At 42.2% G+C, this 24,090-nt stretch overlaps 1 protein-coding gene across 2 annotated transcripts in view; it reads right to left on the bottom strand.

Annotated features, from left to right (window-relative positions):
* Positions 1–203: 203 nt before the first annotated feature.
* The window catches only part of GABRD (gamma-aminobutyric acid type A receptor subunit delta), a 46,310-nt gene continuing 22,423 nt past the window's right edge, over positions 204–24,090 (bottom strand). For both annotated transcript variants that reach the window (XM_040325890.1, XM_040325891.1), the window contains exons 4-9: positions 15,832–16,052; positions 12,384–12,466; positions 10,729–10,866; positions 3,601–3,756; positions 2,662–2,858; positions 204–1,242 (exon numbers count right to left, since the gene is read on the bottom strand). In XM_040325890.1, coding sequence (XP_040181824.1) covers positions 964–1,242; positions 2,662–2,858; positions 3,601–3,756; positions 10,729–10,866; positions 12,384–12,466; positions 15,832–16,052 — 1,074 coding nt within the window. In that variant the 3' untranslated portion in view covers positions 204–963. The remainder of the gene's footprint in view (positions 1,243–2,661; positions 2,859–3,600; positions 3,757–10,728; positions 10,867–12,383; positions 12,467–15,831; positions 16,053–24,090) is intronic.

Below are 24,090 nucleotides of genomic sequence, written 5' to 3'. Positions count from 1 at the left end.
AGATAAAAGGCTTACCAGAAAGCCTGTGACCACCCTTACTCAGGGGGTCACAAAGTGCTTTGTTGGAACAAAGATCCACTGGAGAGGTAAGCGTCTCCCACCATAAGCCTCTGTATACACCAGAGCTATGGTCAAAAGCCTGAAGATCAGACAGCCCCAGCAACAGGATGTTTTGAATATACAAAGAGACAAGAGGCTCCAAATAGCGTAATATTGTCTCCTTAAGCGGTTTTATTGACAATACTGCAGTGCTGTAATGCTGCATACACAGGTTCAAACTCAGATAATATCTCCAAAGCAAACAAGCCAAAAAGCAATTCCTTGCAGGTTACAAGTCCATAAAAGTGATCGTGCAAAGCGTGTGTGCGTAGCGTCCAGACGATTGTTTCATCAGACTTGACGTCATCAGGAGTACGCCCACACGCCTACTCCCACGATGTATATACTCTATTAGCAAGACAAGGGAGCGATGCCATTAGTAAACAGAATGACCCAAGGGCACTCATTGGATGCTCAGACATGGCCCATCATAGATGAGACAAACAAACAATCTGGGCAGCCATTGGTAGAACCATGTATCCATCATCTCGGAAGCACAAGGCCTTGAATTAAACCACAATCCTACAACAATAGGAGTGCACATCGTCATCTTGTGGAAGAATAAAAAAATGTAAAACCCACGTAAAAAATTACATAGGCTTGCTTCCCTGTATTGCCAATAGATCTTATACTTATTTGACAATAAAAATAAAAATTACATTTTTTTTAATCAGGTAAAAATCTTTTTTTTAACACTGCTGTTTACAGAGAAGTTTATCTAAATGTATTAATACTAACCAAACATACAAAAAATATCTGTTTAGAACTGGTATTATGAACTGTAGTCGTATCTCATTATTTTAATGCAGTGAATGACATGAATTTTAGTTGATGCATATATAGACACATGGTACACAATTACTCTCACGCTGTGTAGCCCACCCAGTAAATAATGTTCACTGCTGCAAAGGCAGCTGGGAAAACTGCCCTTGAATAAACATCAATGGTATCTGCATCTATGGGCTTCAGAAAAGTCTTCTTTCGTCGGTCACCTTTTTGGTCAGGTTTCAGCTCACGAGAACACAGTTTAATTGCCCTTCCTGTACATTTGCGCCCACCTATTAGCCCTGAAACATTAAGATTCACTCCCAGTAATGACAAGGTGAGCAGGACTATGGCTTCATTGCCATCCTTCATTGACACCTAAAATGACACAAACAAATACTAAGCAAACGAATTCTTTATTGAAAGTGCATAAAAATACAGAACTATTTTAAAATATTAAAAAATATATAAATTTGTAAAGTGAAACACCACCACTGTGTAGTGCAAGTGCCTGTCTGGATACAAATTGATAAGGTAAATAAGGTAGGTCCTCATATTACATAGTGTTGGTAAATACAGTATAAAGTTGAGTGTACAAAAATTGACCCTTACAATGACCACCAAGCCAAAATGTTTGGGTGCTAGACCAGGATGCTCTAACTTACAGTTGGATAACGTATAAGGACCAGCTGTAGGGTTCGTAATTGTACATATTATATAAAATGTATAATCTCAACATAAATATTAAGTAGTTTACATAATGAATATAAATTATCTTCAATTTATTGGAGGACATATTTTTGCTCTAGATCATCACCTACTGGGCATAGTGCCACCAGAAAAAGTAGGATGCTAGTAAAACTAAAAAACATTAGACATCCCGGGGGCGGCTCCTGGTGGTGACCAAAACCCAATGCTGTTTATTTTGCATTTTGTTTTTTCCCACCCTGTTATGGCACTGTTTTAGAACATTCCAGTAGTTCTAAAGCAGGGTTGTGTTCTCCAAAGCAAAGGGAAAAAATAAGATTTTTTTTTTTGCACACTGGTTAAATCCTATTCTGTGTCTATTAAAGGATGTAGCACCTCTCTCTGGCTTTGATGCTGCAGGTGTGTTTAAATACTGCCCTGGGCTGTCTTTTGCTTTTTAGTTGTACTTAGTGTCGTACTCTGTACTTGGTGTCTTGCAGGTGGCACTATATCCAGTAGGTGTAAATCTAAAGTAAGGATCTCCAAACTACAAGGCATATAGGCCAAACCCAGCTTACTACAACATTTTATCTAGCCCGCAGCTAGGGTCATTGGCCTCTCACACAGGTCTTCAGGTCAGCCTATGGTCTCTGTTTCACCCCATTATCCACAACCCGCTTTCCCTACAATCTCCAGGACAGGTACCCTTAGTTGTGCTATCATTGTGCCGTTATTGGTTGCTAGGAACGTTGGGATCCTAGCAACCAATCACCTGCTTTGCCCAGCATTGATAAGAGTATGTAATTCCTTCTGTCCAGACCTGCTCTGCCTCCACCTCCTGCTACAGCCAAGCCCCTGGGTTCTCCAGGCTTCCAGCTACGCTGTAAGTGTGTATGTTAGGGGTGGACTCTGATGGGGGCATTATTTTTTGACCCACAAATATTAATAAAATATAAATGTGGCTCCTATCCTGAAGTTTGGAGACCCCTAATCCAAAGAAGAGCTGTGGCTGCCACTGAACCCAGTGAAAATTAATCCTTTGTTTTATGGTTCTGTTTTTTGTAACATGGCTCTAAATTTTGTGTTTTCCTTATTTAAAACTTTTCTAACCTTACGCACTGCCTTCTTCTTATTCTTCTTTGTGTAGTCCGCATTAAAGTGAGCAAATGCATACTCCACCAAGGCAGCGAACACAAAAACATAGCATATGAGGAAGTAGACATCCAGAGCTTTGATAGCAGACGCTCTGGGCAGAGAAGATCGAGCGCAGTCCATCAGAGTGGTCATTGTGAGTACAGTGGTGATACCTTAACAGAGAAAATCATTTGGTAATGTTTGTGTGGCTTTATACAATAAAGATTGTACAGAACAAATGACAGCTTTAATCAGTGATCCAGTGAATGATGTCAGAATTCCTGATCTGTATACTGTTCTTGTTTTTGATCAATGATAATCAGTGGTTAAAGAGATTTGAAAAGAAACACAATGAAAAGAGATGGATAATAAACATTTACTGAAAAGTTGATTATCTCACTGTTTTGAGACTCAGCCCACACTGGTGCGATGCGGAAACACTGCGAGTCCAGTGCAGGTTTCCGCATCCCACCTGATTCACACAGTGGTTCGAACTGAGATCTGCAAACCGCTGGGGGTGTCAGTGTAAAGTTAATGACACCATCAGATCGGTTCACAGATTGCAGTGCAAACTGTGAAATGGTGCAGGAATCGGATCGCATAGATGTGAACACCCATGCAATCTGATTCCAGTGCGGACCGAAAAAGGGTCCTGCACCATTTTGGTGCGAATGCGATGCAATTTTAGCCATAAAGCTTGTATGGGTGAAATCGCATCTCACAGGCATCGCATGTGTTCTGCACAGCAATGCAGTGTGAATCCCATGCAATGTCTGTCATCGCACTAGTGTGAACCGGCACTGGTCAAATCTGTTACAATGAGCAGTAACCTTTCAAGGAAATTTGACTTACTTGCATACAGTTTCATAAGGTTATCACACCGTGAATGTAATTTCTGCAGCCATTACCAATTACCTAGTGAAACTCTTGCAGGAACTGCCGACTGACTGATCCAGAAAGAGACCCATGACATGGTCACCAGTAAAATGGATGGAACATAAGACTGTATAATGTACATTCCTCTGTTCCTCTTCATCTGGAAGCTTAGGGTCAGCCGGGGAAACTGACCCGCTGAAAAATAAAACAGTCAACATTTTCTTTTCATTTGTAATTGGCTGCATCCTAAGAAAAGCAGATCTTGCTTCTCTTGATCTTTGTTAGAAAACATTTTCTAACAAATAGTAGGCATGGGAGGGTATGAAAAAAGAAAGATATCTATAATTGAATCATTATTAAGTGATAATAAAGGAGTATATATTCACCATACCAGTATAACATAAATGTATCAGATGTTCAAACTAATTTAATTGATGCAGGTAAAAGAAAGTCCCCATGATCATTTCATACTGTATAGCACACTTCATCAAACATTTTGGGAACTCCTGCAACACAGACAGTATGTGATACTGTAAAAGGCACTACCTTTTACCCAAATCAATACAGTCAATAACAAATAACATTTTGCTGCATTGATATGTTAATTACAGGATCCTTCAGTATTTCTTATGGATTCATTTTTCATTTTGGAACCAAACACCTCTGATTATTTGTCATTTAAACCAGTGGGCCCAAACTGCATCCCACTGGCTTTGGGTCACCATACAGTATCTAACACTTTGACCAACAATATGTCACTATTCCTCCCATTGACACCAACAACAAGTATTCCTTCCAATGATCCCATTGATGGTGCACTATTCCTTCCACTGACCCTATGAGGCATTATTCCTTCAGCCATCACTCCAGGTAATTTTTTGGATTCCCCATCATTTTATCCAGGTGACAATGGTCACAAGGCCAAAAAGGAGGATAAAACTCCTTAGCTCGGTCCCAAGCAGCAGTCAAAACCAGACACAAATACTGTACTTTAAACCTTTTTTTCAAAGACAGAACAGCAAAAACATGCTGTGCTGAAACTGTTTAATCTTAGGGGAGTAAGAACAAGATTTAGTTCGGTAGGGAGATAGTAAAAGGAAGGTATTTTGGACAGCCTGCACCAGAGGAGACAACAAGGTTTTTTTGGGGGGGTTTTGTCCCTCTCTTCCCATTTCTCCACGTATAGTGGAAATGGGGAGTGGAGGGGATTGTGGTCTCGGGAGGGGATAAGGGGCTAGGGAACGAGGAAAGGGAAACAGGGATTGAGAAAAAATTGAGTTAAGGGAAGAAGCGGCTAAAATAAGAGATTAAAATTAGGAAAATATATGGATTAATTAAGGCTTTTGGATGTAATCATAGGGGTAAAATAAATACAATTTGAAGAAGGAATAGTGATTGTGTTATTAATTGTCCTCTAAACTGGAATTCAAAAAGGCCTTTTGGATGTATTTTTTTTTTCTTGATGTATTTTTTTTATGTATTTTTTTATTTCGTTTTTTGTATTATATGGGTAAAAACAATATAATTTGAATAGTATATGAGATATTTGCCGTCTTCGAAACTGTAATGTAATATCTATATACCTTGTTTGTTTAAAAAAAAAAAAGAATAAGGAAAATAAAGAATAAAAAAAAAATTATAAAAATCTTAAAAGTGTATATTTTCTTTACAGTTTAAGCATTATTCCACCCTAGGCTCAATGGCGTTGGGGAAACTTTTTTTGGGGGGGGGGCGGCAAACAATATAAACCCCCCATTGGTGGGCATCACTAATCCCATTTCCAGCAGCTGCCCCTTGCTCGGCAGCGTCAGCGGCCTCCCATTCTCCTGCTCTCTATCACCGGCGGCCTCCCATTCTCCTGCTCTCCATCATCGACGGCCTCCTGTTCCCTTGCTCTCCATGGCGGCAGCTTCCACTGCTCAGCGGCCTCCTGTTCTCCTGCTTCCCATGGTGGCGGCTTCCGTTTTCGTCTCACACCCGCTTCTGATTGGCCAGATTGAGGATCAGTGTTTCAACAGCGAATATTCATTAGCTGTTGTAAAACACCTGGGGGATCTCCGATGGCATGCTCTGCAACCTGAACCCACCCGATTTTGAAGCCTATTAGAGCCGCTGTAATTCATGCGCCCAGTGCCCTGAAAGGGGCCAGACGCATGAATAGGGGGTGGATATACAGTAGGGGTAAAGTGGAGAGAAAGGGCAGCTCCCGGGCAGCCCTAATGGACAAACCACCACTGCCTAGGCTGATATTTTTTTGTAGAGATACTATTGTGCTGAATCACCCACCAGCTTGTTGCATCTCTTCAAAGTTCTGTCTCTGGAAGTGATAGCTACATCAACTGTAAACAGCCATTTATTTTGAACTACAGATAATGCATTAAGACCACGACTACATGAATGAGATGTCAGCAAAGCATTCCATAAACATTATCTATATTTGCTGAGCATTCATGTCAATTGAGAGGGTAGTTCAGGGTTTCTCAACTGGAGTTCCTCGGAAAACCCTAGTGTTGTGCGAGAAACCCCCAGGGGTTCTGAGACAAATCAACATTGTAGTGAACGTACTGTATATCCACCCAATGTTGTTTTCAATGCACACTGACAGTGAGTACTATTAGCACACATTGATGCCCGGTGTCCCCTCTGTAGTTCCAGCTTCTGTAAACTGAGACAGCTGCTCCTGGAGGAGTGGAGAGATCGGGAGCACATTGCTGAAGTAGCAGGTGAAATGCTGTGTATGGGGTGTGATCAAGGGTCAAGTCCTGGGGAAAAAAGTGTGGGAACTCCCACCCGAGATCCACTCCCCCACCAAGAAAAAAAAATGATACGCTCATATGCATAATTACTAAACCGCATGTTTTTTTAGAAAGAAATCCCACGATAACTTGCGGCAGACCTCCGCAATGTCTCCTGGGAACAATGACAAAAGCTCCCAGGAGACATTGCGGCATCGAGGAAGTGACGGTATACCCACACACTACCCGATGAATCCATATACAGGAAGCGGCCAGTAACATAAAGGATTACTAAGGTTCGCCTGCCCCTGACAGTGACTCGAGCCGGGCATCGCCGCTTAGTGAAGGATTGGCTCGGGCGGCTCGGCTGCTCTAGTCCTGTAAAGGGAACTGCGTTCCTGCTGTGAAAAAAGTGCAGGAACTCCGTTCCCACGCGTTCCCGCAGGACTTGAGCCCTGGGTGTGATGCTCTATATGTCAGCACTGAATGCAGACTGCAGAGAGCGGTAGCACCTTGCTGAAACAGGAGGTGACATCCTGTGTATGGCAGTGCTGAATGCATACTGTGGAGAGGGGGAGCAGATAGCTAGACCACGTGGCTGGATGTAGCAGGAGGTGACATCCTGCGTATGGCAGCACTGAATGCAGACTCCATGTTGTCTCCCAGGGGGCATTGCGAGGGGGGATGACGTGCTCAACGCTCAGGCCGCGGCTGGAGGATATCTATAAAACGAATAAAAATGTGAGTTTAAAAAAAAAAATATATATATATATATATATATATATATACCAAATTCTTTTAAGGGGACTGAGCAGCAGGGGATGAAGAGGAGTTGAAAAGGAGCTCCACTTTAAAGGTAAAATATTTGTTGTCCTCTCGTTTTACTTCCTATAAGGAACCCTGCTGTTCTAATGAAGAAGGAACTGCTGATCTGCTGAATAATGTGAATAATGAACAGCTCAGGATATTGATTGCAGAGAACTGATGTATACAGTTATAGGAGATGTCTGACAAGGGAAATTAGATACACATCTTGCAGATCTCACTCATGAAAGAAAGCCATCTCTTGTGCAGAAAATCTGAGCAGCTGTCAGGGCAAATGTGCTTGCTGTGATTCATTACTATTAAAATGTATTATGATATTAATATGTTATAGGCAGAGAATGCCTTCTGATAACCAAGAACACAAATGTACAAAAGTATTTTCCCCCCTTCTGATTTTTTATTTGTTTACATATTTGTCACACTTAAATGACTCAGATCATCAAACAAATTTTATTATTACACAAAGACTACCTCAGTAAATACAAAATTCAGTTTTTAAATGATGGTTTCATTTATTTAAGGCAAACAATCTCACCAAACCTGCCTGGTTTTATGTGAAAAAAGTAATTGCCCCCTTAACATAACTGGTTGTGCCACCCTTGGCGATAACAACTGCAATCAAGCGTTTGCGATAACTGACAATGAGTCCTTCACATTGCTATGGAGCAATTTTGGCCATATTGGAGGGTTTTCCAGCATGAATGGCCTGTGTAAGGACATGATACAGCATCTCAATTGGATTTAAGTCCGGCCTTTGACAAGGCCACTCTAAAGGAAAATGTTGCTTTGTTTTAACCATTTGAAGGTGGACTTGCTGTTGTGTTTTTGGATCAGTGCCCTGCTGCATAACCCAAGTGCACTTTAGCTTGAGGTCACAAACTGATGGCCGGACATTCTCCTTTAGGATTTTCTGGTAGAGCTCAGAATTCATGGTTCTATCAATTATGGTAAGTCGTTCAGGTCCTGAAGCTGCAAAGCATCCCCAGACCATTAGACTACCACCACCATGTCTGACTGTTGGTATGATGTTCTTGTTATGAAATGCTGTATTAGTTTTATGCCAGATGTAATCAGTCCACAGAATATTTGCCTAAAAGTCTTGGGGATAATTAAGATGTTTTTTGGTAAATGTGATTCTTTTTGGTCAGCAGTGGCTTTGGCCTTGGAACTCTCATGGATGCCCAGTATCTTTCTAATTGTTGAATCATAAACACTGATCTTACCTGAGACAAGTGAGGCCTGCAGTTCTTTAGATGTTGTTCTGGGTTCTTTTATGACCTCCTGGGTGAGTCGTTGTTATGCTCTTGGAGTAATTTTTGTAGGCCGGCCACTCCTGGGAAGGTTCACCACCATTCCAAGTTATCTCCTGTAACGGTCAGGGGTTAACGCCATTTACGATATTCCATTCGAGCCCAAGACAGCTTATCGACACTCCACAATCCGGCAGATGAACATGGCCCATACAGATTCCCCAGAAACGAGACACACAGCTCTGTTCTCTGGTTCAACAGGAATAGACACTTTAACTACTTGCCGACCAGCCGCCGCAGTTCTACGGCGGCAGGTTGGCTCCCCTGCGCGAGAGCCCGTAGCTCTACGTCGGCTCTCGAATCGGCCACTAGGGGCGCGTGCGATCGCCACCGGGCACCCGCGATTGCTCGTTACAGAGCGAGGACCGGGAGCTGTGTTTAAACACACAGCTCCCGGTCCTGTCAGGGGAGAAATGCCTGACCGTCTGTTCATACAGTGTATGAACAGCGATCAGTAATTTCCCCTAGTGAGGCCACCCCCTCCCCTACAGTTAGAACACACCCAGGGAACATACTTAACCCCTTCCCCGCCCCCTAGTGTTAACCCCCTCCCTGCCAGTGGCATTTTTATAGTAATCCAATGCATTTTTATAGCACTGATCGCTATAAAAATGCCAATGGTCCCAAAAATGTGTCAAAAGTGTCCGCCATAATGTCTGCGATTTTTTTACGAAAAATATGTAGAAGAATACGTATCAGCCTAAACTGAGGGAAAGAAATTGTTTTTTTATATATTTTTGGGGGATATTTATTATAGCAAAAAGTAAAAAATACATTTTTTTTTCAAAATTGTCGCTCTATTTTTGTTTATAGTACAAAAACAAAAAACCGCAGAGGTGATCAAATACCACCAAAAGAAAGCTCTACTTGTGGGAAAAAAAGAACGCCAATTTTGTTTGGGAGCCACGTCGCACGACCGTGCAATTGTCAGTTAAAGCGACGCAGTGCCGAATCGCAAAAAGTGCTCTGGTCTTTGACCAGCAATATGGTCCGGGGGTTAAGTGGTTAATGGGAAACTCAGACTTTTAGAAACCACAATGATCAATGACCCAACTCCACCCACAACCTAATACAATGAGCCCAATACACATCTTTTAGTCAGACTTTCTGGCACCAGGTCTGACACAATCCACATGAGCTAATTAGCTACAGCTGACAAGTCAGACATCATGACTAAGGCTTCTCTCACCTGCTATACAATACACATTCCTTTAGTATACATAAGTCAGACATCTGACCTTTAGACTGTGCTAACTCACAATACACATCTATCATCAATAGAACTTTCACACAATACAGTGTCAATTAGCATAACTCAATGAAAGGTCTTAGAAGCCAGACTAAAGTTAATTTACATGACAGTAGCAGACTTAATTACCACCTTAACAGTCTATGTTCCCACATTGAATGAGTCACTCTTCTATTGACCTGTTGGGTTCAGAATCAACAACCTGTAAATAGCTCTTGTAGACATTCTTGAATATATCGTGGATTTAAGACCCATGTTAAAACAATCCAAATATGTCCCTTATTTCCTGGCTTAATCTGTGTAAGAGCTCCTGGGTCCCACGGCCCTCCCGTTACATCTCCATTTGTGGATAATGGCTCTCCCTGGGGTTCACCAGAGTTCCAATTGCCTTAGAAATGGCTTTGAAACCCTTCCTAGACCGATACATGTTTATTACGTTGTTTCTAATCTGTTCTTGAATTTTTTTAGATTGTGGCATGATGTGTGGCTTTTTGTCATCTGTTAGCGTGCTTCACTTTGTCAGACAGCTTCTATTTATGTGATTTCTTTATTTAACAATTTTGAAGTAATTAGGCCTTGGTGTGGCAAGTGAAATTTAACGCAGCTTTCCAAAAAATTGTGGATAATTACAGTTCATTCATGATTCAGCACGGGAGGGGGCAATTACTTTTTCACATAGTGGCAGCCAGGTTTGAACAGTTTTTTTCCCTTAAAGTTTTCACTTTCAATGTAAGTGGCTAAGAGCGCTGATCGAGAGACGATAGACAGACCTTTTATGGTCATGACCCTTCGACAGAAGCCAGCCTGGCTGCCGTACACACGGGCCAAAGTTTGGCTGGCTTCTATTGAATCGGCTGGTGTCATCCGACATTCAGCCCATGTGTACTAGGCTTCAGTCACACACAAACTGACCACAGTTGATCAGCCAGTTTGGCCATGTGGCCAAAGCACAGAGTGTTGCTGCATCCAGAGTTCTGCTGGTGCTAGATGACTGCCATTGGACTTTGCACTGTTTTTTTTAATACGTACAAACAGCTCATGCCCTTACCAGATTTGAAGTTTGTCACCTTTTTGGTGAATTTATAGCCTGTAATGGTGAATTGCGCAAGCTCAAGTTTATCCAGGCCGTGGATCGTCTCCTGTTTCTCCGACCAGTGGTAGAGAATGTCCTCTGCTGAGTAGCCATCTGTTTTAGAGTAATATTAGTTTATTATGCAATGCCATATTCAAGCATTGTCAACAATTATTCCACATTTTCTATTTCAGTGAAGCACAATGCTGAGTAGTGACACTTTGATTCTACAGCTACATTCACGGTTTTGCTCCAGGTAAAAAAGTGCCACTTTCTCTCTGTCACACAGACAAATCTAATGAATTCAGCTGTCATTTATACACTACATGATGCTGAAACACATTTATGTACAAGCTGATTCCAATATTACTGCAATGTTTCATTTCCATATTTATGTTTTTTTATTACTATTAATAATAAAACAATTACACTTTGGTTTTTATATATAATTATTTTTTTCCTTGCTTGTCTTCTATCTATATCCTGGATCCTTAAAGGAAACTTGAACTGAGAAAGCATGGACGCTGTTCTGGGTAACCTCACCCTCCTCAAGTATTAGTTCCCTTAATTTCTTGCTGATCTAGTGGCTTCATTTTTGCAGTATGCAAAGTTTAATTTTCTAAAACTGGAGAGTGCAAAATCTGGTTCTCTGCACAGCTTCTGGGTTTCATTATCAAAGCCTAATTGAACAAGCTGCAGTTAGAAGCTGATTGGACACCATGCAGAGCTACACCAGATTTTGCACTCTCCAGTTTTAGTAAATCAACCTCATGGAGTTGAACTGCATGACTGTTCTGTCTCAGAAATGAATGGAACTAAAGAGAGCCAGGATAACAGAATTTTCAGAACCATGTCTCAGTGTGAAATGCTGCTACTATAATGATGCCCAGCTCTGCCCTTTTGTTGAGTTTACATGTAAATAACCATCATTCATATGTAAATAACGTGAACATGTATATGTAAATAGAGGCATCATTCATATGTAAATAGCGGAGGCCGGTGGCATTCATATGTAAATAAAGGTGGCATTCATATGTATATCATGCCCCTCTGCAGTAAAAAGATGATGTGCTGTAACCTCTTGCAACCAATCAGTGAGCAGTATTACTGTACAGTAATCTCTAGAAACCAATCAACAAGAAGAAATCATGTACTGTAACCTCTAGAAACTAATCAGTGAGCCGTAATGTGTGCTGTAACCTCTAGCAACCAGTCAGTAAGTGGTAATGATATGCTGTAACCTCTGGCAACCAATCGCAATCACTGCCTGATCTGTTACAGTAAACTGATTTTAATTCTAGCTGATATTTATTGTATGTCTCACAGCAGGTGGAGAGCAAAATTGCATGGGGGGGGGGGGGGCAAGAAAAATTTTGCCCAGAGGCGATTCAGTTCGCATGAGTAGCGCTATACAAGTCATTTATTCATTCAATCAACTTTAAAGACGGCCCAGACCTAACTTGCCAACTGTGCCAACAAATATCACTCTGATCAAGAAGAATCGCAAGCTGCAAAGAAAACTGGTAGTTCCAAGGGTTTCAATCTGCTTTGTCCCTCACAAAACCCAGAAGTTCCCCCTATAAAACCCAACCCAATATCACCACTATGTCCTTAGGTTCTAAATCACTTACAGCTCTCGAGGTCAAACAAGCACTCCTGCTCGTCCATTGGATACTTTGTTAAGTCCATGTCACAGGAAACAGTTGATGTTATTCTGTAAACCATAAAGGGCTTGACTTTAGCAATACCATTCTCTTTGTACAAGGTGGGTTTCATTTAGATCATGTCACAAAAAAATGATATTGATTAGGAATGAAAAAGCAATCATGTTATGAATAAAGAATGTCAGTTATGGCATTTTCTTACACTGGTTCAGCAAAAGATGGTCCAGCTTGATCCAATGTAACTATGCCATAGGTGTGCACAGCCTATTGCATTAGGGTGTGCACCGCAAAGCATAAACACGTTGTCAGTAGAGCAGTAGAGCAGTAGACAATGTTAGTAGGGCAGAGTTTGGAGTCAGTGGGGCAGTGGACGGTGTCAGTATCTTTTATTTTTACTTTTTTTTTTTTATTACTTTTTACTATTTTATTTTTATTTTCATTATTATTTATTATTATTTTTTTTTTAATAATTGTTTTATTTTTTTTTAGGAGCCTCATTGGGGGCTTTGGTGAAATATCATGGGTCTAAACAGGGGGCATCTGCAGCATACAAGGTAATTAGGGTGTACCCAGGCACACCTGGCACACCCTGTGCAAACGCCTATGCGTATACAATATTTGTGAGATCCCTAGAGAAGTTGGAAATCACTGTAAGCCTCCAATCACAGCAGTGCAACTTTAAAATCACGCTACTTCAGCGCGATTTCAAAGCCGTACACGTCAGTGCGATTTGCACTGCCAATTTCATTGTGGCTTGCGATTTCATTTAAAGGGGTTGTAAAGGTTCTTTTTTATTTTCTAAAAAGGTCCCTTTAACCTCCCTGGCGGTATGATTATTTCCGATTTTAGGTGCTGAAAGCGGTACCATTATTTGCAAGGAAATTTGGCGTTTTATACTGTAGGCCTGTAATTCAGGGTTTGACAAATTTGCTTGGAATCTAGGAGCCAGCTAAATAAGTTAGGAGCCAGAAAACGCACCCCTTCCCGACGGGCTTGCGCGCACAAGCGAACACATACGTGAGCAGCGCCCGCATATGTAAACAGTGTTCAAACCACACATGTGAGGTATCGCCGCGATTGGTAGAGCAAGAGCAATAATTTTAGCCCTAGACCTCCTCTGTAACTCAAAACATGCAACCTGTAGATTTTTTTAAACGTCGCCTATGAAGATTTTAAAGGGTAAAAGTTTGTCGGCATTCCACGAGCGGACGCAATTTTGAAGCGTGACATGTTGGGTATGAATTTACACGGCGTAAAATTATCTTTCATAATATTAAAAAAAATGGGGATAACTTTACTGTTGTCTTATTTTTTAATTGTAATTTTTTCCCAAAAAAGTGCGCTTGTAAGACCGCTGCGCAAATACGGCGTGACAGAAAGTATTGCAACGATCGCCATTTTATTCTCTAGGGTGTTAGGATAAAAAATATATATAATGTTTGGGGGTTCTAATTAGAGGAAAGAAGATGGCAGTGAAAATAGTGAAAAATGACATTAGAATTGCTGTTTAACTTGTAATGCCTAACTTGTAATACCAACGGCCACCACCAGATGGCACCAGCTCACAAGCGCCAGCGCTCGCGACCCACGGCTGGGCTCTTAAAGGGGAAGTATATATACGTCCATGTGCCCAGCCGTGCCATTCTGCCGACGTATATCGTTGTGCGGCGGTCCTTAACCACTTGCCCACCAGGTGAATTCTGGCACTTCTCTCCTTCATGTGAAAATCACAATTTTTTTGCTAGAAAATTAATCAGAACCCCCAAACATTATATATTTGTTTTAGCAGACATCCTAGGGAATAAAATGGCAGTCATTGCAATACTTTTTGTCACACCGTATTTGCGCAGCGGTCTTACAAGCGCACTTTTTTTGGATAAAAATCACTTTTTTGAATTAAAAAATAAGACAACAATACATTTTGCCCAATTTTTTTATATATTGTGAAAGATAATGTTACGCCGAGTAAAATGATACCCAACATGTCACGCTTAAAAATTGCGCCCGCTCGTGGCATGGTGTCAAACTTTTACCCTTAAAAATCTCGATAGGCGACGTTTAAAAAATTCTACAGGTTGCATTTTTTGAGTTGCAGAGTAGGTCTAGGGCTAGAATTATTGCTCTCACTCTAACGATCGCGGCGATACCTCACTTGTGTGGTTTGAATACCGTTTTCATATGCGGGCGCTACTCGCGTATGCGTTTGATTCTGCGCGCGAGCTCGTCGGGACGGGGCGCTTTAAAAAATTTTTTTTTGGTTTTCTTATTTATTTTTATTTAGTTTTATAATTTTTTACACTGAAAAAAAAAAAAAAAAAATTGATCACTTTTATTCCTATTACAAGGAATGTAAACATCCCTTGTAATAGAAAAAAGCATGACAGGTCCTCTTAAATATGAGATCTGGGGTCAAAAAGACCTCAGATCTCATAATTAGACTTAAATGCAAAAAAAAAAATAAAAAAAAAAAAATGTCATTTTTTCAAATGACAAAAAAAAAAATGTTTCTTTAAGAGGCTGGGCGGGACTGACATTTTGACGTCACTTCCGCCCAGCAGAGCTATGAGGACGGGTGAAGGAGATTTCTCCTTCAGTCCCGTCCCCGCTCAGCTGCCGGACACATCCGATCCCCTCCGCCGCTACCGACGGCTCCGGTAAGCGGCGGAGGGCGCGGGAGAGCGGCGGGAGGGGGGGGGGGGGCCCTCTCCCGCCACCGATAACGGCGATCTCGCGGCGAATCCGCTGCGGAGACCGCCGTTATCGTGTACACCACCGCCCCCTGAAAAGATGAATATCTCGGTTGTGGCAGCAGCTGCTGCCGTTATCGAGATATTCAACTTTAAAAAGAGGACGTCTTTTTGACATGGGGCGGTGGTCAAGAGGTTAAGTGGTTAAAGGAACCTATTTAGAAAATAAAAAACAAACCTTTAACAGAAATCTATGCAAGTTGCAATGACATTGGTAAAAAGTAGTGCAGGAACTCTTCATAATCGCAATGTAGTGCGACTTTTCATGCGATTTGGAAAAATCGCATGACAAATCACACCAATGTAAACGAAGGCTTATAGTCACTGCTACTCCAGTGATCTCCACTAGCTTCTGGGTCTCTTGTGAACACACAAGATTAGCTGCTCTGCAAGGGCAGAGAATGCTTTGCATTTTCTCAATGAATATGGATCCTATGACTTCATTGTTTTCTGAGTCCCTGCCTTGTAACAAGGAGTTCTAAATCCCCATACTTCTCATAACTTGGTTCCTTTAGAAGGGCCAGTAATTATTATTATTTCAATAGTCAGTAAAGAGTACTTCAAGTGCCGTTATCCCTTTTTAAACACCTGACATAGGAAGTTACATTGTTTGGATGATTAATTTATAACAGTGTTCTTAGTAGAGGTCATTAAAGACAATTGCTTACCTACTGCTGTATAGGATGACACCATCTGGCTGGAGTCGGATTAGCTTGTTTTCCACGGTCACATCATGAAACCAGGCATTCTTGGAATTTACAATAAAGGTATCTGGAAGCCAAAGTTTCTCAACAAATCTACTGTCAAAGCCAAGAGTTTTGTTGGTATGGTTGTAAGAAAGCCTTTCATCCCTCCAGCTCTGACGCAGGAAAACTGTCATTGTGTATTCCTAAACAATAACAAGACTGACTGATGGTTTCACAAAGCACTCTACAAAAAATTAACATTAAACATCATTTTTCAGGATAAGATCACTTTCAAAGCAAATGCAGGATAATATTCAAAAGGTGAAAGGCCTGCTTAACCTCTTGGCGCCGGCCGCAAGCAAATATGCGACCTCTCGGCAGATGGGCCTTGACACAGAGCGGGCGCATATTTGTGTGCATTAGTGCTGAGAGCGTGTGCCCTGCGTGCTGCTGTCACAGTTAGCGCCGGCTAACGGAAAGCTCCCAAGCGCTTTTTGCGATCAGGAGCTTTCTGATCATGTGATCGCCATGATCGGCGGTCACATGGTCATAAACCGGATGCCTGGAGGCGCCGGCGCCAAGGGGTTAAGAGCAGACATCACAATATGCCTCCTTGAGGTTGGGCTCACAGTTATGCAAATTGGATGCAGGTTTCCACGCATCCAATTCGCATGACAGGAGAGTGTGCCCGGTTCTAAATGGAGCCAGTTCACACATCTCTGTGGCGGCTGCGGAGTGGATTGCACAGAGGTCCTGTGCATTTTGGCTCTGTTTCAATGTTCTGTTTGAATTCAGGCAAAAACTTGGGCCTGATTCGTCCCTGAAACGGAGAACAGCAATGCCCCTGCTGTGAGTCGCTCCACACAGCAGTGTGAACCCAACCTAATGCCTTGTACAAACTATCACGATTTCCAACAAGAAAACAGTGGTTTTCTTTTCAGCAGGAAAATGGCTGAAATTTGTCTTGCATACACACAGTGAGGCCTCGTACACACGACCAAGTTTCTCGGCAAAAACCAGCAAGAAACTTGCTAGGAGATATTTTTTTGCCGAGGAAACCGGTCGTGTGTACATTTTCGACGAGGAAACTGTCGAGAAACTCGACGAGCCAAAAAGAGAGCAAGTTCTCTATTTCCTCGACGGGAATGGAGAAACTTGCCTTGTCGAGTTCCTCGACAGCCTAACAAGGAACTCGACGAGGAAAACGATGTGTTTCGCCAGTCGAGTTCCTCGGTCGTGTGTACGAGGCCTCACACTAATCTTGTTTGAAATTCCAAACGTCAAAAAAACGGTGACGTAGAACACGTACGACGAGCCGCGATCAATGAAGTTCAATAGGCAGTTTGGCTCTTCTGCTTGATTCTGAGCATGCGCAAACGCGATTTGCGACAGGAATTTTTCCTGTCACGAAAATTGAGATCCTGCTCTCAATCTTTTCTTGACTGAAAAATGCGATGGAGCATACTCACGGTCAGAATTTGCGACAAAAACCTCACATCGAACTTTTCTCTTCGGGAATCGCGATCGTGGGTACGAGGCATTAGACTTTACTTATAATATGTCCCTCTCTGATTTAATTTCAGTTTGGTAATGCAACCTGACTTTTTCTGACTTCCTCGCTAAGCCCTATCAACTCTAAATTCACTATCCAATAGGACTATTTGATTGGACAGTAATGTCACTCTCGTTGGAAGATTATCACTCAGACCTGCCTCTTGAAATCCTTGTCAGAGTGACTTCCACTATAGGTTCCAATTGTCTGCATCTTAACCTCATATCAGGTATCAGGGCTATAGAAATCTATTGGGGCACCTTGGGAGATCAATGATAGCATTTATACACCTGGATGGACTTTGGGGGTTATTTACTAAAGGCAAATCCACTTTTCACTACAAGTACAAACTACAAGTGCAAAGTGCACTTGAAATTGCACTGAAAGTGCACTTGGAAGTGCAGTCGCTGTAAATCTGAGGGGTAGATCTGAAATGAGGGAAAACTTGCTGATTTTATTATCCAATCATGTACAAGCAAAAATGCTGTTTTTTTAATTTTCCTTGCATGTCCCCCTTGGCTCTCCAGCGACTGCACTTCCAAGTGCACTTTACCCTTGAAGTTTGCACTTGTAGTGCAAAGTGGATTTGCCTTTAGTAAATAACCCCCTTTGTTTGGACTTTATTTTTTATTTTTTTTTGCATGAGATTGCGCACTACTAATATTTTTACGGAATTTGTGTGCTTTAGTATTCAGCTTATTTTTAGTGCAGCAGTCTCGCTTTAATTGTGGCCAAGCACAAGTTCCAGGAATTTTTTAACAATTTTTTTTCTTTACAATTTGTACTTGTGTTAGAGACTGATGCCGCATACACACGATCATTTTTCGGCATGAAAAAAAATGTTGTTTTAAAAAAATATCATTTAAAATGATCGTGTGTGGGCTTCACATCATTTTTCAGGTTCTGAAAAACGACAAATTTTTTTTCGAACATGCTGCATTTTTTAACGTCGTTTTAAACAATGTCGTTTTTCGGGTTGTAAAAAATGATCGTGTGTGGGCTAAAACGATGTTAAAAACCCGCGCATGCTCAGAAGCAAGTTATGAGATGGGAGCGCTCGTTCTGGTAAAACTACCGTTCATAATGGAGTAAGCACATTCATCACGCTGTAACAGACAAAAAAGTGCGAATCGTCTTTTACTAACAAGGAATCAGCTAAAGCAGCCCAAAGGCGAATAGAAGTTTCCCTTTATAGTGCCGTCGTATGTGTTGTACGTCACGGCACTTTGCTAGATCATTTTTTAAAAATGACGTGGTTTTAATGATGAAGTTGGAAAAACATAGTTTATGCTGAAAAATGATCGTGTGTACGCGGCATGAGCCTCCACATGGGTGGGAAAAAAGGGCCCGGATTTACGTAGATGCGCGTATCTTTGTGCGGGCGTAACGTATCCTATTTACGTTACGCCTCCTCAACTTTTACAGGCAAGTGCCGTATTCTCAAAAGAAAGTTGCGGCGGCGTATCGTAAATAGGCCGGCATAAGCTCGCCTAATTCAAATGTGGTAGATGTGGGCGTGTGTTATCAAAATCCCAGTGCGCATGCTCCAAATTAACCCGCAAGAAGCCAATGCTTTCGACGTGAACGTAAATGACGCCCAGCCCTATTCGCGAACGACTTACGGAAACGACGTAACATTTTCAAAATTCGACGCGAGAACATCGTCCATACTTAACATTGTTACGCCTCATGTACGCCTCATATAGCAGGGGTAACTTTACGCCGGGAAAAGCCTAACGTAAACGGCGTATCTGTACTGCGTCGGCCGGGCGTACGTTCGTGAATTCGCGTATCTAGCTGATTTACATATTTCTAGGCGTAAATCAGCGTACACACCCCTAGCGGCCAGCGTAAATATGCAGTTAAGATCCGACGGCGTAAGAGACTTACGCCGGTCGGATCTAATAGAAATCTATGCGTAACTGATTCTAAGAATCAGGCGCATAGATACGACGGCTCAGACTTAGAGATACGACGCCGTATCTGGAGATACGCCGTCGTATCTCCTTTGAGAATCTGGGCCTAGGACTTTATTCTACAATTTTTCTGGCAGTGCCTCCACTTAGTTGCCTCTTGTAGTAGCAAGTAGGATCTCTGATTGAGACGACCTTGGCTTCATGTAAATTCACTTACCCAGATCTTAAAACAGAAATTTACTCATAACACCTTGATAAAAAATAATGTTCTTTAGCAAGGAACATACTTTACACTTAATATTTACGCTACTACCGGTAAGATTAGTGTGTGCTGTAAATTGCCTCCAGCATTGCTCTTATTTCCATTTTGCTGAAGCCCAGAGTCCCTGAGCAGCAGTAAATCATAAAGCAGAACTAAACACATACATTTAACGGTTTCCAAAAACAATTACATTCCTGGATTGCTGTGATTGCCAACTGTCACATTTGCTTGTGTCCTCAACCAAACTGTCAAACCATCAAATGGCTGTGTCATAACTGATCACACGTGCAGCACCAAGGTAATTGCAGATCAAACAGAAGCAGCTTCCTTGGCTGTAAAGGATAGGAGGGCTTATTTCTGGTCAGCAAATCAGCCTCTACAAATTCGGCAGTGCCTAAAAATACCTAAAAATGGAGAGCACATGAGCAGCCAAGGGTAAAACAGTTCATTACTGGATTGTACACAGGATAGGCACTTATTTTTAATGTTTTACATACCTGCAAAAGGGGCCAGCCTGAAGTTATCTAGCAGGACTTAAAGCGGGGGTTCACCCTTAGAGGGCACTTTTTCCCCTTAGCTTCCTGCTCGTTTTCTCTAGGGGAATCGGCTATTTGTATTAAAATATGTGCAGTACTTACCCGTTTTCGAGCTGCATCTTCTTCCGTCGCTTCCGGGTATGGGCTTCGGGAATGGGCGTTCCTTCTTGATTGACAGTCTTCCGAGAGGCTTCCGACGGTCGCATCCAGCGCGTCACGATTTTCCGAAAGAAGCCGAACGTCGGTGCGCAGGCGCAGTATAGAGCCGCACCGACGTTCGGCTTCTTTCGGCTACGAGTGACGCGATGGATGCGACCGTCGGAAGCCTCTCGGAAGAATGTCAATCAAGAAGGAACGCCCGATCCCGAAGACCCATACCCGGAAGCGACGGAAGAAGATGCAGCTCGAAAATGGGTAAGTACGGCTCATATTTTAATACAAATAGCCAATTCCCCTAGACCGAACGAGCAGGAATCTAGGGGAAGAAAAATTTTTTTTTTAGAAATGGGTGAACTCCCGCTTTAATTTTCTGACTAAAGTTTCAGTTTAACAAAAGACAGCCCAGACCTAGAATGCCTTTTATATATTTATTGTAGAGCTTGGGGGATTGACTGGAGTACCAAAGGAGATAAGGTAGCAACAGTTTTGTTTCAAGTTGATATTCCCTGAATGAATGCTCAGTCTTCTATGCTCTAGGTCTGTGACTGCACAAAAAACCTGAGGAGGTTCTTGTGAAACTTCATTACATCCAGATCTAATAGAGCCATTTTATTCTGCAAGAATGCCCCAACATTGCCTGCATGTAATTGGATGCAAGTGCTCTCCAGCTGGAAATTTTCCAACAGGCTCCTTTGACAAAAGTTTATTGAACAGTTGACTATATTGAATCAAATGGTGTCGCCAGAGAAATACAGTACAAAACAGGCCAAAACTACGCTGTTCAATAAGAGTCAACTGTCATTGTATGTTGGCCAGTTTTCAGTGACAGTGGACTTCAACCAGTGGCTGAGCTAACACAGACAGATGGATCCCAGACAGAAATCAGAGCTCCTAAGTGCTAAGGACCCTTCCAAAATGCTGCATATACTTTTTGATTCTATTCCACCCCCCCCCCCCCCCCATGAATCTTCCACATAATCTAAAGCAGTGGTCTCCAAACTGCGGCCCGGGGGCCAGATGTGGCCCTTTGCTTGCTTTTACCCGGCCCGGGGCCATAATTCCCCCCCCCCATGACACCAATGAAAGGGCACAATTCATCCCAATGAGACCAACAATGGGGCCCAATGACACTCAATAATTGGGGCCAAATTCCTCCCAATGAGACCAACAATGGTGCCCAATGACACCCAATAATTGGGGCCAAATTCCTCCCAATGAGACCAACAATGGGGCCCAATGACACCCAATAATGGAGCACAATTCCTCCCAATAGGGCCCGGTGACACCCAATAATGGAGCACAATTCCTCCCAATGGGGCCCAATGACACTCAATATATGGGACACAATTCATCCCAACGAGACCAACAATGGGGCCCAATGACACCCAATAATAAAGCACAATTCCTCCCAATGGGGCCCAATGACACCTAATAATGGAGCACAATTCCTCCCAATGGGGCCCGATGACACCCAATAATGGAGCACAATTTTTCCCAATGGGGCCTAATAACACTCAATAATGGGACACAATTCATCCCAACGAGACCAACAATGGGGCCCAATGACACCCAATAATGGAGCACAATTCCTCCCAATGGGGCCCAATGACACCCAAAAATGGAGCCCAATCCCTCCCAATGGGGCCCAATGACACCCAATAATGGAGCCCGATTCCTCCTATTGGGGCCCAATGACACCCAATAATGGAGCCCAGTTCCTCTCATTGGGGCCCAATGACACCCAATAATGGGGCACAATTATTGAGACCCACAATGGGGCCCAATAATAGGGCACTATTACTCCCAATTAAACCAACAATGGGGTCTAATGATGGGGCCCAATTTCTCCCAATGACACAAACAATTGGCCCCATTGACACAAATGATGGGGCACAATTCCTCCCAATGGGACCCAATGACACTCAATAATGGGACACAATTCATCCCAACGAGACCAACAATGGGGCCCAATGACACCCAATAATAAAGCACAATTCCTCCCAATGGGGCCCAATGACACCCAATAATGGAGCCCAATTCCTCCCAATGGGGCCCAATGACACCCAATAATGGAGCCCAATTCCTCCTATTGGGGCCCAATGACACCCAATAATGGAGCCCAATTCCTCCCATTGGGGCCCAATGACACCCAATAATGGGGCACAATTCCTCCCAATGAGACCCACAATGGGGTTCAATAATAGGGCACTATTACTCCCAATTAAACCAACAATGGGGCCTAATGATAGTGCCCAATTTCTCCCAATGACACAAATAATTGGCCCCATTGACACAAATGATGGGGCACAATTCTTCCCAGTGACACCAAGAATGGGGCACAATCCCGCCCCCCTCCCCCACTGACACCAATGATGAGGCACTGAAACAAACGATAAGGCATTTTTTCCTCCTCACTGATGTCAGAACTTTTTCTACGCCCGATGGTCACAGTCCGGCCCCGTAATGTCTAAAGGACAGTAAACTGGCCCTTTGTTTAGAAACTTTGGAGACCTCTGATCTAAAGCCTCGTACACACGATCGGATTTCCATGGGACAAAGCTGTGGAATTTTGTGCGAAGGGCGTTGGCCGTGATGTTGTATTACATACAAACGGCAAAGAATTGTTGCCCAACATACACAAACGTAGTGACGTACAAGACGTACTACGTGGTTTTTCAGCTCTTTAGCGGCACCCTTTGGGTAACTTTTGCTAATGTTGTCCGACAACAATTGTTCGATGGAGCTTACAAACGGTCAGATTATCCGACAACATCCTGCCATCACACAATTTCCATCTGAAAGTCCGATCGTGTGTACGGGCCTTTAGATTTGCACATTATTAACAGAACTGTGAGAAAAGCTTAACCGTTTTTTTCATTGTTTCAAATTAAGAAAATACTATTACTAAAGAACCTTATAAACGAACACAAAAGATTAATCAAGGCAGCAGTGGGATTTTGAGACTTATTGAACATGTCAGACAATGCTATAATGAAGATTCCGTCTGTGTGACATTTGCAGATTTACATACCGTTTGCAGGTTGGGGAGCAGGGGAGACTGATGACTTTTCCTATTAAAAAGAGAATCACAATGGATCTCCTGAGATGAAGTCTTTAGGGCTAAATGATTGAAATAAATTACATGCACACTGTATAATGAATTAATTTTTTGTTAAGATGGACGAACACACTTATTAAAAAACACACCTCCTCTTCTGTTATAGGTTGATTAATGAGTCTACTGTTCTTAACCACTTAACCCCCGGACCATATTGCTGGTCAAAGACCAGAGCACTTTTTGCGATTCGGCACTGCGTCGCTTTAACTGACAATTGCGCGGTCGTGCAAGTGGCTCCCGAACAAAATTGGCATCCTTTTTTTCCCACAAATAGAGCTTTCTTTTGGTGGTATTTGATCACCTCTGTGGTTTTTAGTTTTTGCGCTATAAACAAAAATAGAGCAACAATTTTGAAAAAAAATAATATTTTTTACTTTTTGCTATAATAAATATCCCCAAAAAATATATAAAAATATTTTTTTTCCTCAGTTTAGGCCGATACGTATTCTTCTACATATTTTTCATTAAAAAAAAATCGCAATAAACGTTTATTGATTGGTTTGCGCAAAAGTTATAGCGTTTACAAAATAGGGGGTAGTTTTATGGCATTTTTATTATTTTTTTTTTTACTAGTAATGGCGGCGATCAGTGATTTTTTTTCGGTACTGCGACATTATGGCGGACACTTAGGACACTTTTGACACATTTTTGGGACCATTGGCATTTTCATAGCGATCAGTGCTATAAAAATGCATTGG

The sequence above is a fragment of the Rana temporaria genome, chromosome 10 (assembly GCF_905171775.1).
Source record: "Rana temporaria chromosome 10, aRanTem1.1, whole genome shotgun sequence".
Lineage (NCBI taxonomy): Eukaryota > Metazoa > Chordata > Amphibia > Anura > Ranidae > Rana > Rana temporaria.
This window is presented reverse-complemented; position numbering and strand designations above follow the sequence as displayed.